Genomic DNA, 13910 nt, shown 5'->3' on the forward strand with positions numbered 1-13910 from the left:
AAAAAAAAAAAAAAAAAAGAGAAAGAAAAGAAATATATGATTATATAAAAACAAAATGAAAAACTAAACAGTATCATTTCTAGCAAAAAAATTTTGGGTCTCTTTTCAGTTTGATACTATTTTCTGTTTATGTAACTTAAATCACCTCAGTTTTCAGAAAATACACCTAGAAAAAAATGTATTTTCTTCAGTTTATTGAGGCATAATTGACAGAACATTGTATATATTTAAGATGTACAATTGATGATTTGACATATGTTAACACTTTAAAATGATTACCTTGGCCAGCCCTAGTGGCTCACACCTGTAATCCTGGGACTTTGGGAGGCTACGGCAGGTGGATTACTTGAGGCCAGGGGTTTGAGATCAGTCTGGGTAACATGGCGAAACTCCATCTCTCAAAAAAAAAAAAAAAAAAATTAGCCAGGTGTGGTGGCACGTGCCTTTAATCCCAACTACGACTCAGGAGGCTGAGGTGGAGAATTGCTTGAACCTAGGAGGCAGAGGTTGCAGTTAGCCGAGATCATGGCATTACACTCCAGTGTGCGTGACAAAACCAGACTCTGTCTCTAAATAAATAAATAATAAAATAAAATTATTACCACAATAAAGTAATTAGCATGCTGCATTAGTCTGTTTTACATTGCTGTAAAAGAATACCTAAGGATGGGTAATTTATACAGAAAAGAGGTTATTTGGCTCACAGTTCTGCAGGCTGCACAAACATGGCATCAGCAACTGCTGGGAGTCTGGGAGGCCTCAGGAAGGCTTTACTTTTGGTGGAAGGCAAAGAGGGAGCAGGCATGTCACATGGCAAGAAAGGAGGCAAGAGAGAGATGCCAGGCTCTTTTAAACAATCAGAGCTCTTGGTAACTAATAGAGTAAGAACTCACTCATTACCTCAAGGACAGCACCGAGCCATTAATGAGGGATCCACCCCCATGACCCAAACACCTCCTACTACCCTTACCTTCCACATTAGGGATTGCATTTCAACATGAGATTTGGAGGGGCCAACATCCAAACCGGAGCACTTATCCATCACTTCCCATAGTTACCTCCTCCCTTTTTTGGTGAGAACACTTCAGATCTACTCTCTTAGCAAGTTTCAAGTATACAATGTAGTATTATTAACTATGTTCACCATGCTGTACATTAGATCTTTAGAATTCTCTTCATCTTATAACTGAAAGTTTGTACACTTTGATCAAGATCTTTCCATTTCCTCCCCTACCCCCATTCCTGGCAACCACCAGGTTGCTCTACTCTCTGCTTCTGTGAGTTGGAAACGTTTCTTCTTTTTAGATTCCACACGTAAGCGATACCATACAGTGTTTGTGTTTCTCTGTCTGTCACACTTCACTGAGTATAGTGTCCTCTAGGTTCATCTATGTTGTTGATAGGCAGGACTTCCTTTGTTAAAGTGGCTGAAGAATATTCCATTGTGTGTATGTGCTCACATTTTCTTTATCCATTCACCTGTCCATGGACACTTAGCTTGTTTCCATATCTTTGCTACTCTGAATAGTGCTGCAATGAACATGAGACGCAGATATCTCTCCGAGATCCTGAATATACACCCAGAAGTGGGATTGTTGAATTATGTGGTAGTTCTATTTTTAATTTTTTTGAATAAATTCCATACTGTTTTCCAGTGAAATAAGACAAAGAGGTTTTTCCATATTTTAGTATCAGGAACTTTAGCTCAGGTCCAACTCACAGTGGACTCAGCGGGTCCCAGAACCCACTCTCTGGTCATTTCCCAGGTCCAGATGTATAGTTGGAATAGGCATGTTCAGCCGCTAGCAGAGGCCCCACACTGGTTCCCTGGCCTGTAAAGTGAGGGCAGTTGTGATGGGAAAGGACAAATGGAAGGCGTTACAGCCACCTCTACCTAGAAAAATACTAAAACAAACAAAAAACCCACCAAGACTGCCTTTCTGGAGGAATTACAGAGATGACTGCCATCATCAAAGACTTGAAGGATGCAGGGCTGGTGATTCCCACCACATCCTTGTCCAACTCTCCTGGCCTGTGCAGAAGACAGATGAATCCTGGAGAATTCCAGATGGTGGATTCCCAGAAGCTTAACCAAGTGGTGACTCTAATTGCAGCTGCTGCACCAGATGTGGTTTCATGGCTTGAGCAAATTAACACGTCTCCTGGGACCTGGTGTGTAACTATTGATCCGGCACACAGCTTTTTCTCCATCCCTGTCCAGGAGGCCCACCTGAAGCAGTTTGCCTTCAGCTGGCCAGGCCAGCAATACACCCTCACTGTCCTCCCTCAGGTTAGATAAACTCTCCAGCCCCATGTCACAGTTTAGTTTGCAGGGATCTTCATGGCCTCTTTCTGCCATAAGATATACTGATCCTGGGCCGGGCGCGGTGGCTCACACCTGTAATCCCAGCACTTTGGGAGGCTGAGGTGGGTGGATCACGAGGTCAGGAGATCGAGACCATCTTGGCTAACACAGTGAAACTCCGTCTCTACTAAAAACACAAAAAAATTAGCCAGGCTTGGTGGCACACGCCTGTAGTCCCAGCTACTCGGGAGGCTGAGGCAGGAGAATCGCTTGAACCCGGGAGGTGGAGGTTGCAGTGAGCTGGGATAGAGCCACTGCACTCCAGCCTGGGTGACAGAATAAGACTTCATCTCAAAAAGAAAAAAAGAAAAGATATACTGATCCTTTACATTGATGACATTATGTTGACAGGACCTAGTGAGTGTGAAGCAGCAACTCCTCTGGGCTTATTGGTGAAACATTTGTTTGTCAGAGGATGGGAAATAAATCCAACTAAAATCTAAAATTCAGGGCCTTCTACCTCAGCGAAATTTCTAGGGGTACAGTAGTGTGGGGCCCATCGAGATATCTCCTCTAAATGAAGGATAAGTTGTTGCATCTGGCCCCTCCTGCAAACAAGGAAAAGGTACAATGACTAGTGGGTCTATTTGAATTTTGCAGGCAACATATTCCTTATTTGGGTGAGTTACTCCAGTTCATTTACCAAGAGGCCTGAAAATCTGCTAGTTTTGAGTGGTGCCCAGAACAGGGGAAGGCTCTGCAACAGGTCCAGACTGCTGTGCAAGCTGCTCTGCCACTTGGACCCTATGACCCAGGAGATCCAATGGTGCTTGATATGTCAGTGGCAGACAGGGACGTTGTGTGAAGTCTTTGATGGGCTCCTACAAGTGAATCACAGCAGAGGCCCTTGCAATTTTGGAGCAAGCCCCTACCACCACCTGCACGGAACCACTGTTCTTTTGAGAGACATCTGCTGGCCTATTACTTCTTAAGCCAACAGGCTAAGAAGGAAGTTACAGTGTTGGCTGGGATGGTTGGATTACTGCTCCACAGTGGAGGTAAGAAAGTGCATGTCTGGAATAGAGACGATCCCTTAGGGAGTCTCTTAGTACTTCCATGCCCCATGATGAAGTCAATGGAAAATTAGAACAACTCAATCCAGGCAAGACTATGAATGGTCCAGACTCTTCAGGAATAAAGGTTTGGGTCACCCTTCCAGGTAAAGAACAACAACCCGCTGAGGTGCCTGCTGAAGGCAAAGGGAACACAGAACGGGTAGTAGAAGGTAGTTATCAGTACTAGCCATGACCACGTGACCTGTTACAGAAACAAGGACTGTCATTGTTATAAGTATTTCCTCCTTATTTTGTCAAGACTGTGTCTTATATTATATGTGTGTATAGATACATATAGTAAGCAAATCTCTTTGTTTCCATTCCTCTCTTATTACTTTATCATGTAACATTAGACATTGAATTTATATAACCATTGAAATATTGTTAATTTTACATGATAGTATGAAGTCATGGGATATCAGGAGAGGAATAAACTTTATCTTTTCTTCTGGAGAAGGGATGAATGCATTTTTGGTTGTATGCAGGATATTTGCATCATGATAGGCAGAACAATTTTCCCTGTTGTTGTCTTATTTGGAGATTAGGTATGGTTTCAGGAAAAGTGTATTGGTGCCAAGTTGACAAGGGAGACTTACAATGACACTTAATTTTAGCTTGACACCAACTTTAGGCGTCAAGTTTACTGGATTAAGGAATGCCTAGTAACCTGGTAGAGCATTATTTTTGGGTGTGTTTATGGGGGTGTTTACAGAGATCAGCATGTGAGTGTGAGTGGACTAGGTGGGAAATATCCAGCCTCAACGTGGGTGGGCATCGTCCAATGCTGGGGGTTTGGAGAGAACAAAAACAGAGAAAAGGCAAATATGTTTACCTATCAGCTACAGCTGAGACACTCTCATCCTCTCTTATCCCAGGATAACTCCAGGCTCCCTGGCCTTTGGACTCCAGGACTCACCCAAGCAGCCCTCAAGTTTCTCAGGTCTGTGGCCTCTGATCTAAGAGTCCATCATCAGTTTCCCTGGTTCTGAGGCCTTCGGACTTGGACTGAATCACACGACCAGCACCTCACAATCTCCAGCTTGCAGAAGGCTTGCCATGGTCAGTTTCCCTGGTTCTGAGGCCTTCGGACTTGGACTGAATCACACGACCAGCACCTCACAATCTCCATCGTGCAGAAGGCTTGCCATGGGACTTAGTTTTCATTGCATGAGCCAATCCCCCTAATAAATCCCTCTTATATGTCTCTCTCTCTCTCACTTATTGATTTTGTATCTCTGGGGAAACCTGACTAAGTATATCACTTGTATGTGGAGTTTTTAAAGTTGAACTCATAGAAGCAGAAAAAGCATTTTATGGCCGGGCGCGGTGGCTCACGCCTGTAATCCCAGCACTTTGGGAGGCTGAGGCGGGCAGATCACGAGGTCAGGAGATCAAGACCATCCTGGCTAACACAGTGAAACCCCATCTCTACTAAAAATACAAAAAAAAAAGAAAAAAAATTAGCCGGGCCTCGTGGTGGGCGCCTGTAGTCCCAGCTACTTGGGAGGCAGAGGCAGGAGAATGGGGTGAAACCTGGGAAGCAGAGGTTGCAGTGAGCCAAGATTGGGCCACTGCACTCTAGCCTGGGCAACAGAGCGAAACTCCATCTCAAAAAAAAAAAAAGAAAAAAAAAAGAAAAAGCATTTTACAAAATTCAGCATGCATTCATGATTTTAAAAAAACAAACAAAACAAAAAAAAAACCCTCTCACTAAACTAGGAATAGAGGGGAACTTTCTCAACTTGGTAAATAATATCTACTAAAACTCTACTGCTTACATCATATTTAATAGTGAGAAAGTCAGTTATATCTCACCAAGAACAGGAACAAAGCAAGGCTGTCCTCTCACATCACTGCTTTTCAATATCACAATGGAGTCCTAGCTAATGCAATATGAAGAAAAGGAAATAAAAGGTACACACATGTGAAGGAAGAAGTGAAACTGTCTTTCTTCACAGATGACATGATCATCTACGTAGAAAAGGTAGAAACATAAAAGAGTAAATAAAAAATCTCCCAGAATTAATAAGCAATTATAACAAATTTCAGGATATATAAAAGTTAATCATTTTTCTTAGTATCAGCAATGAACAAGTGGAATGTGAAATTAAAAATACAATACATTTTACACCAGCATCCCCCAAAATAAAATTCTTAGGTATAAATCTAACAAACCATGTACCAGATCTATATAAGCAAAGCAATAAACTCTAATGAAAGAAACCAAAGAACTAAATAAATGGAGAGAAATTCCATGTTCATGGATAGGAAGACTCAATATTATCAAGCTGTCAGTTCTTCTCAACTTAGTCTACAGATTCAATGTAATCCTAATTGAAATCCCAGCAAGTTATTTTGTGAATAACTTTCAAAATGATTTCAAAATGATTCTAAAATTTATAAGGAAAGGCAAAAGACCCAGAATAGCAACACAACATTGAAAAGAAGAAAAAAAAAGACTGACACTACCTGGCTTTAAGACTCATTATAAAACTACAGTAATCAAGACAGTATCATACTGGCCAAAAAAGAGACAAATATATCAGTGGAATAGAGTTGAGAGCCCAGAAATAGATCCACACAAATATAGTCAAATGTTCTTTGACAAAGGAACAAAGGTAATACAATAATACAAAGGAGGAAAGGTAGTCTTCAACAAATGGTGCTGGAAAACTGGCCTGGACATCCAAATGCAAAAAAAAATAAAAATAAAAAATTTACACAGAGACTTTACACCTTATACCTTTCACAAAAATTAACTCAAAGTGGATCCCAGAACTAAATACAAAATATAAAACTAGAAAACTCCTAGTGGATGACATAGAAGAAAGTCTAGATATCCCGGCATTTGGCAATGACTTTTTTTTTTTAAGCAGAAACAATATTTATTGCCTGATTTAGGGATAACTAATGTAACTATTTTTCTAGATCAGCAGTTTGTAACCTTTTTGGAGTCATGGATCCCTCTGAACATTTGCTGAATGCTACAGATTCCAACTCCAGGCAAAATTCTACAAACTTGTACATGCACTATTTTGCAATCAGTATAACTTATTGCACTAGACTGGAAATGTATTTTCTTCACGTAAAGAGAATAAAAAATGTTTTCCAGAATTCTCATTCCCATTTTCATATATGTATTTGTATATATTATTTTTCAATATAAATGAGTACTTACTGAAAAAGTCTATAAATTAAAATTAAAATTTAATTCTGAAGGCTTATTTCAGGACAAAAATGGTTGTCGGCCTGTTCAAGAAGGTGGAAATTGTAAGATGATCTTGGGTATAGAAATATGTATGACTTTTACACAAATACTTTTAAACTTTTCATTTTAATTGCTGAACAATTTTTAGACATGTATGTGATATCCATAGCTTCAGGTAAAAATAGGCTTATTTCTCGATACTTAAATTCCCCCAAGTTTCTTCAAGTTGAATTAACATTTCATCATCTTCTTTATCCTGATCATTGAGGTCAGCTTTGTCAGTGTCTGTGTTGACTGGCACTATTTTATCAACGGTCTGAATCTGTGTTTCAAAGTTTCAAGGAAATAATCCAAGCAGAAGTATCCTTCTGCAATGTTTGATTTTTGTCTTTGGATTTCTGCATATAGTTAAATCTCTAAGACTTTATTCTCTCTTCTCTATTTATAGAAGCACTTTTTTTTTTTTTTTTTTTTTTAGCCGGAGTCTTGCTCTGTCGCCTAGGCTGGAGTGCAGTGACCTTTCTATAGCTTTAGATATTTAGTTTAGTTAGCTTGGTTTTCTGTGTCCAATTTTATCTTTCAGCATAGCAAAAAAATAGCTTAACCAAAATAATTTTGTTTTGTTTTTACCAGCATCCATAATGATGACTATAGTCTTTTTATTCAACTTTATTCAAGTATAATTGACAGATAAAAATGGTATGAATTGGCTGGGCACAGTGGCTCACGCCTGTAACCCCAGCACTTTGGGTGACCGAAGCAGGTGGATCACAAGGTCAGGAGATCGAGACCATCCTGGCTAACACAGTGAAACACCATCTCTACTAAAAATACAAAACATTAGCCAGGCATGGTGATACATGCCTGTAGTCCCAGCTACCTGGGAGGCTGAGGCAGGAGAATCGCTTGAACCCGGGAAGCAGAGGTTGTAGTGAGCTGAGATCGCACCACTGCACCTCAGCCTGGGCGACAAAGCGAGACTCCGTCCCAAAAAAGAGTATTGATTTTAAAACTTGATTTTTTAATATATGTATATATTGTGCAATGGGCACCACAGTCAAGTCAGTTAACATATTTATCGCCTCACATAATTAACCTTTGTGCGTGTGTGTAAGATGAAAACACTTACGATCTACCCTCTAAACACATTTCAGGTATAAAATACTATAGTGTTAACTATAGTCATCCATCTCCAGAACTTATTCATCTTGAGTAACTGAAACTTTACACTCATGACCAGCATCTCCCCATTTCCCCATTTCTCCCTCCCTCCAGCCCTGGCAACCACCATTCTACTGTCTACTATAAGTTTGACTATTTTAGATTCCACATAAAAGTGAGATCATGCGGTATTTGTCTTCCTGTGGCTAGCTTATTTCACTTGCAAATTTACTTTATGAAGCTAGTATTATCCTGATACCAAAACCAGAAAAAGACAGTATAACAAAACTGTAAAACAGCATCTTTCTTGAATACTGATGCAGAAATCATTAATCAAATATTACTAAATATAAGTCAATAATAGATGGAAAAATTATATGATGAACAATTGATGTACTCCACACTGGTTCAATGTTTGAAAAAATCAATCAAAGAACAAAGTAGGAAGAATTAATTTATAGGATTTAACAACTTATACAGCTATAGTAAGCAAGGGTGTGTGGTATTAGCAGAGTGTAGACCAATGGAACAAGGTACAGAACCCATGACAACAACCACACAAATATGCCCACCTAATTTGCTACAAAAATGCAAAAGCAATTCAATGCAGAAAAGATAGCCTCTTCAGAAAATGGTACTGGAGCAACTGGACATTCACAGGCACATACACACAAAATGAACCCTAACCTAAACTTCACAAACTTTAATCACGATTTAACTCAAATGTACCAGGGACTTAAATGCAAAATGTAAAACTGTAACACTTTTAGAAAAATATAGGAAAAAGTCTTCAGGATCTAGAACTAACGAAAGGGTTCTTAGATTTGCCACCCAAAGCACTACCCATTAAAATTTTGATAAGTTGTACCTAATAAAGTCTTTTCTTTGAAAGCTCGTAAGAAGAGCATGAAAAGACAAGCTACAAACAGGGAGAAAATATCTGCGAAACCCATATCCCTTAAAACTAATATCTAGAATATATAAAAAACTCAAATAATAACAATAAAAACAAAAATCCAATTAGAAAATGGTCAAAACCATGAAGAGCCATGTCACTGCAGAGGATACACAGATGGCAAATAAGCATACAACATGTTCCGTATCACCAGCCGCTAGGGAACCGAAAATGGAAGCCGTAATTAGATATCACTGTTTGTGATGCTCTACAGAGGGGCCCTGGGCAGAGGTCAGTCGTATCATTCTGAGCTCTGCTCAGGCCCTCTGTGCTGGACACTCTGAGGGCCATTCTATTCGCCTTTTCACTAACAGTGACAAAACAAAATGCTGGTGAGGATGTGGAGAAACTGTTTCACTCACACATTGCTGGTGGGGATGTAGAATGACACGGCCATCTGGTAAACAAACAAACAAACAAAAAAATTAGGCCAGGTGCAGTGGCTCATGCATGTAATCCCAGCACTTTGGGAGGTCGAGGTGGGTGGATCACCTGAGGTCAAGAGTTTGAGACCAGCCTGGCCAATATGCTGAAACCCTCTCTCTACTAAAAATACAAAAATTAGCTAGGTATGGCGGCAAGTGCCTATAATCCCAGCTACTGGCGAGGCTGAGGCAGGAGAGTCGCTTGAACCCCGGAGGCAGAAGTTGCAGTGAGCTAAGATTGCACCACTGCACTCTAGCCTGGGTGATAGAACGAGACTCCATCTCAAAAAAAAAAAAAAAAAAAAATTAAACATGCAATATTATACACCCGCAAATCGTACCCCTGGGTGTTTATCCCAAAAGAAGTCTTGTGTTTACACAAAACCTGTATCTGGAGGTTTATAGCAGCTTTATTCACAATAGTCCAAACTGGAAACAGCCTGGATGTCATTCAATGGGCAAATGGTTCAATGAATGCTGGTATATCCACACAGTGGAACACTACATGGCAAGAAAAAGGAATGACCAATTGATGCATGCAACAACCTGGAGGAATCTCTAATGAGTAACTGAAAAGAACTATTCCCAAAAGGCTACATACCGTACAATTCCATTTATCTAACACTGTTGAAATAACAAACTTATGAAAAGGAAGAGTATTTCAGGGGTTGCCAGGAGTTAAGCAGGGGCTGAGGGCAGGAGGGACGTGCATGTCGCTCATAAAAGGCAGTGAGAGGGTCTCTTGACTGTACGGATGTCAATATCCTGGTTATGATATTGTGCTTTCTGAGCTGTTATCGCTGGGGGAACCTGGACATAGGGCTTAAGGGGTCTCTCTAATCCCTCTCTACTAGTTGTTACAATTGCATGTAAAACTATAATTATCTCAAAGTAATGTTTCCTAAAAAAAAAATAAGACCTTGGGTCGGATGCGTAGCTCACGTCTGTAATCCCAGCACTTTGGGAGGCGGAGGCGGGCAGATCATCTGACGTCAGGAGTTCCAGACCAGCCTGACCAACATGGAGAAACCCCGTCTCCATGTATTAACAAATACAAAAAATTAGCCAGATGTGGTGGCGGACGCCTGTAATCCCAGCTACTTCACAGGCTGAGGCAGGAGAATCACTTGAAACCAGGTGGCAGACATTGCGGTGAGCCGAGATTGTGCCACCCTACTCCAGCCTGGGACAAGAGCTAGACTCCCTCTCAAAAAAATATAATAACAATGTGTCCGGAATTTATTCCTTCTGGTGGGTTCTTAAGTCTCGCTGACTTCAAGAATGAAGCCGTGTACCTTTGTGGTGAGTGTCACAGCTCTTAAAGATGGTGTGGCCGGAGTTTGTTCCTTCAGATACGTCCAGAGTTTCTTCCTTCTGGTAGGTTCTTGGTCTCACAGACTTCAAGAATGAAGCCACGGACCTTCACGGCGAGTGTTACAGCTCTTAAAGGTGGTGTAGACCCAAATGTGGAGAACAAAGAAAGAACAAAGCTGCCACAACATGGAAGAGGATGTGATCAAGTTGCCACTGCTGGCTGGGGTGGCCAGCTTTTATTTCCTTATTTGGCCCCGCCCATGTCCTGCTGATTGGTCCATTTTACAGAGTGCTGATTAGTCCATTTTTACAGAATGCTGATTGGTGCATTTACAATCCTCTAGCTAGACACAGAGCACTGATTGGTGTGTTTTACAGACTGCTGATTGGTGCATTTACAATCCTCTAGCTAGACACAGAGCACTGATTGGTGCATTTACACTCCTCTCACTAGACAGAAAAGTTTTACAAGTCCCCACCCCACCCAGAAGCCAGCTGGCTTCACTTCTCAATGAGACCACCAAGAAATGTGGGAAAATGAACGTAACACAGAGTGATTATGCCAAGTATGTGTTTTTATCCAAAAACTATCTCCTGAAGTAAGATATCAGCTTCAATTTTAATATGAGGATCTGGGGGCTCAGAAACATGAAATAAAAGTTCTGATTGGGCGCAGTGGCTCACACCTGTAATCCCAGCATTTTGGGAGGCCAAGGGGAGTGGATCACCTGAGGTCAGGAGTTCAAGGGCAGCCTGGCCAAGATGGTGAAACTCCGTTTCTACTAAAAATACAAAAATTAGCTGGGCATGGTGGCGGGCGCCTGTAATCCCGGCTACTCGGGAGGCTGAGGCAGCGAATTGCTTGAATCCAGGAGGTGGAGGTTGCAGTGAGCGGAGATTACACCACTGCACTCCAGCCTGGGCAACAAAGTGAGACTACATCTCAAAAAAGAAAGAAAAAAAAAAAGGTTTCTGTGGTCACACAGCCAGGAAATGAAGGCAGGATGGAGCAGTTACCTCTGGGGTAAAAGTTGTCCCTTACTACAAAGGGGCTTCCATGCAGGAAGCATGATGCAGGAATGAAAGGACGGGTCCCAGGTCACCGGGGGGCTGAGCCCCCTCCCTGTCCCGTGGTCTCTCTACAATTGGAGGTTCAACCCAAGCCACAAGCACAAGCCAGAAAGGGATGAGGTCACGGTCGTTCATTTATTTCACATTTATTCTCATTGCACCAGGTGAGGAGAGGAAGGAGTCATGCACTAACACACACAGATTGTGCTACCTTTCAGTCTTTCTGAAGAATCAGGATCCAGATTCTAATTGTCTTCAAGATCTGGATCAGTCAGTAGAGATGGCCCACTGTGGTAGGGGGCCTGGGGGGAATGCTGGGGGAAAAGCAGGATACATATATGGAGCATGACCATTCGTGTTCCAGGGCTCCCATTCGGGTACTGGAGGATTTTCCACATAGATCACAGGTGTCGGGGCCCACGTTGGCTCCTGAATGGCTATGGGAACACCACAGGCCTGGGGCTGGTGCTCGGGAGGTGCAAGGTCAACCGCATCGGCACAGGGAGGACCTGAGAGAGATAAGACACATGGAGGGCTCGTGAGGGCGTCACCCACCCTGTACCTGAATCCTTGCCTGTGACCTCACCCAGCCTCGGGGCCATGTCCATTCTGGACAAGTCCTTGAACAAAGTCCTCAGAATTATTACTTTGGGGAAGAACAAAAAGGATAAATAGAGGCAGGCAGCCCATCAGAGCAGCAAGTCCCCTGTGCTGTGTGCCAAGGGACTCTGGGCAGCGGCCTGTCTCGTCATTCCCTGCTCTACTCAGGGCACAAGGATGGTGGGGGTGGGGTGGGGGAAGCCAATGGCACTCACTAAAGGACTACTGAGATGAATACAAAACACACAAACCTGAGAAGACGCTGATTTTCCATCTGTATCCCAGAATCCTGTGCAGGGCCTCGCCATAAGGACACGGCAAGGGTAGGCACCTTGGCCTCTGGTTGCCCTCCTGAATAGTGAAGTATAAGTCCTGCAAGCTTATTAGCATCTGGAGACATTCCTGCCAGCTCTTCTTCATACCTCTCTGCTTGAGACGCTGGGCAATTGTTTTTGATACTACGTGATACTTCTTCTTCACCCTGTACACTTCACGTTCAAGAAATTCCCATTCTTGCAGGAAACTCTGGATTTCCTGGTCACTCCAAGGTTTAATTGACCGGACTAGAAGGAAAGAGGAATGTGGATGTACTTTGGCATAACTCACCTGCACACATGCAGGATGCTGCCTCTACATGGACAGGTCCGAACTTGACTTTATTCAGTTACGGGAGATAATAGAAGTGAGAGATTCAGTATCTGCCTGAGTCCTGATGCCTGACACATCTGGTCACTGGGACAGGCAAGGAGGCACCTGAGAGCCTGGGTCTTGCTCAACTTCCTTAAAATGTCTCAGAAGATACTGACAGGGTCTGATGGCATATTTGCTGCCTGGGAGCGCTCCTCTGATGTGGGACTCTCATCCCACCCTTGTGGGGCCTCTTACTGTCACCTGAGCTGTGGGCAGGGAGCTTGGGGGATGCTGAGGGCAGCCCTGGAATCCCCTGAGATGCCCCCTCTTGGGGCTGGGATGAGCATATCAGACTGGAGAAGACGGAGATGGGCTGGAAATTTTTCTCTACTACATATAAGACTCTGAGGACATCATACCTGAGGCCTTTTCTGATCCCTGGGCTGCATTTTTCTGCTTCATTTTCTGGGTGTTTCTGGTAGTTTCGGTGGGAAGTGTTACTTTCTAATAATAATAATAATAATAAAAGATAAATATTTACATATTAGAATCTCTTTTTTTTCTTTTTCTTTTTTTTTTTTTGAGACAGAGTCTTGCTCTGTCACCAGGAGGGAGTGCAGTGGCGTAATCTCACCTCACTGCAACTTCTGCCTCCTGGGTTCAAGTGATTCTCCTGTTTCAGCCTCCCAAGTAGCTGGGATTGCAGGCACGCACCACCACACCTGGCTAATGTTTTGTGTTTTTTTAGTAGAGATGGGGTTTCACCATGTTAGGCTGGTCTCGAACCCCTGACCTCAAGTGATCCGCCTGTCTTGGCCTGTCTCGGCCTCCCAAAGTGCTGGGATTACAGGCGTGAGCCACTGCGACTGGGTCCCCTTGTATTTAAAAAGTAAACTGCCAGACGAACAACATGAACCCAGTGGTTTTAGACCCTGGACACGGGCACATGGGACAGTGGAGTGAAGGCAGGAAACAAGAGTTGGGGCTCCTACAAGTACCCAGCTCAAACCTGCATCGAGGTTCCAGGCTGGAGAGCAGGGAGAGGGAAATCAAGCAAAGCGTATGTGTTCTCCTGAGCTGAGAACTTAGGGAGAGTCTGCTGGACCTCACAGTGGCAAGTATAGGA

General features: G+C 42.7%; 1 protein-coding gene across 1 annotated transcript; it reads right to left on the bottom strand.

Moving 5' to 3' along the window:
• Positions 1 to 11671: 11671 nt before the first annotated feature.
• LOC105519549 lies at positions 11672 to 13246 on the bottom strand. Its single transcript, XM_011952925.1, has 3 exons — positions 13204 to 13246; positions 12406 to 12717; positions 11672 to 12063 (listed from the first exon to the last, which is right to left on the bottom strand). Exons 1-3 carry the CDS (start codon positions 13244 to 13246, stop codon positions 11822 to 11824), a joined length of 597 nt encoding a protein of 198 aa, XP_011808315.1. The 3' UTR covers positions 11672 to 11821.
• Positions 13247 to 13910: the final 664 nt, after the last annotated feature.

Source organism: Colobus angolensis, unplaced genomic scaffold (assembly GCF_000951035.1).
Source record: "Colobus angolensis palliatus isolate OR3802 unplaced genomic scaffold, Cang.pa_1.0 Scaffold350, whole genome shotgun sequence".
Lineage (NCBI taxonomy): Eukaryota > Metazoa > Chordata > Mammalia > Primates > Cercopithecidae > Colobus > Colobus angolensis.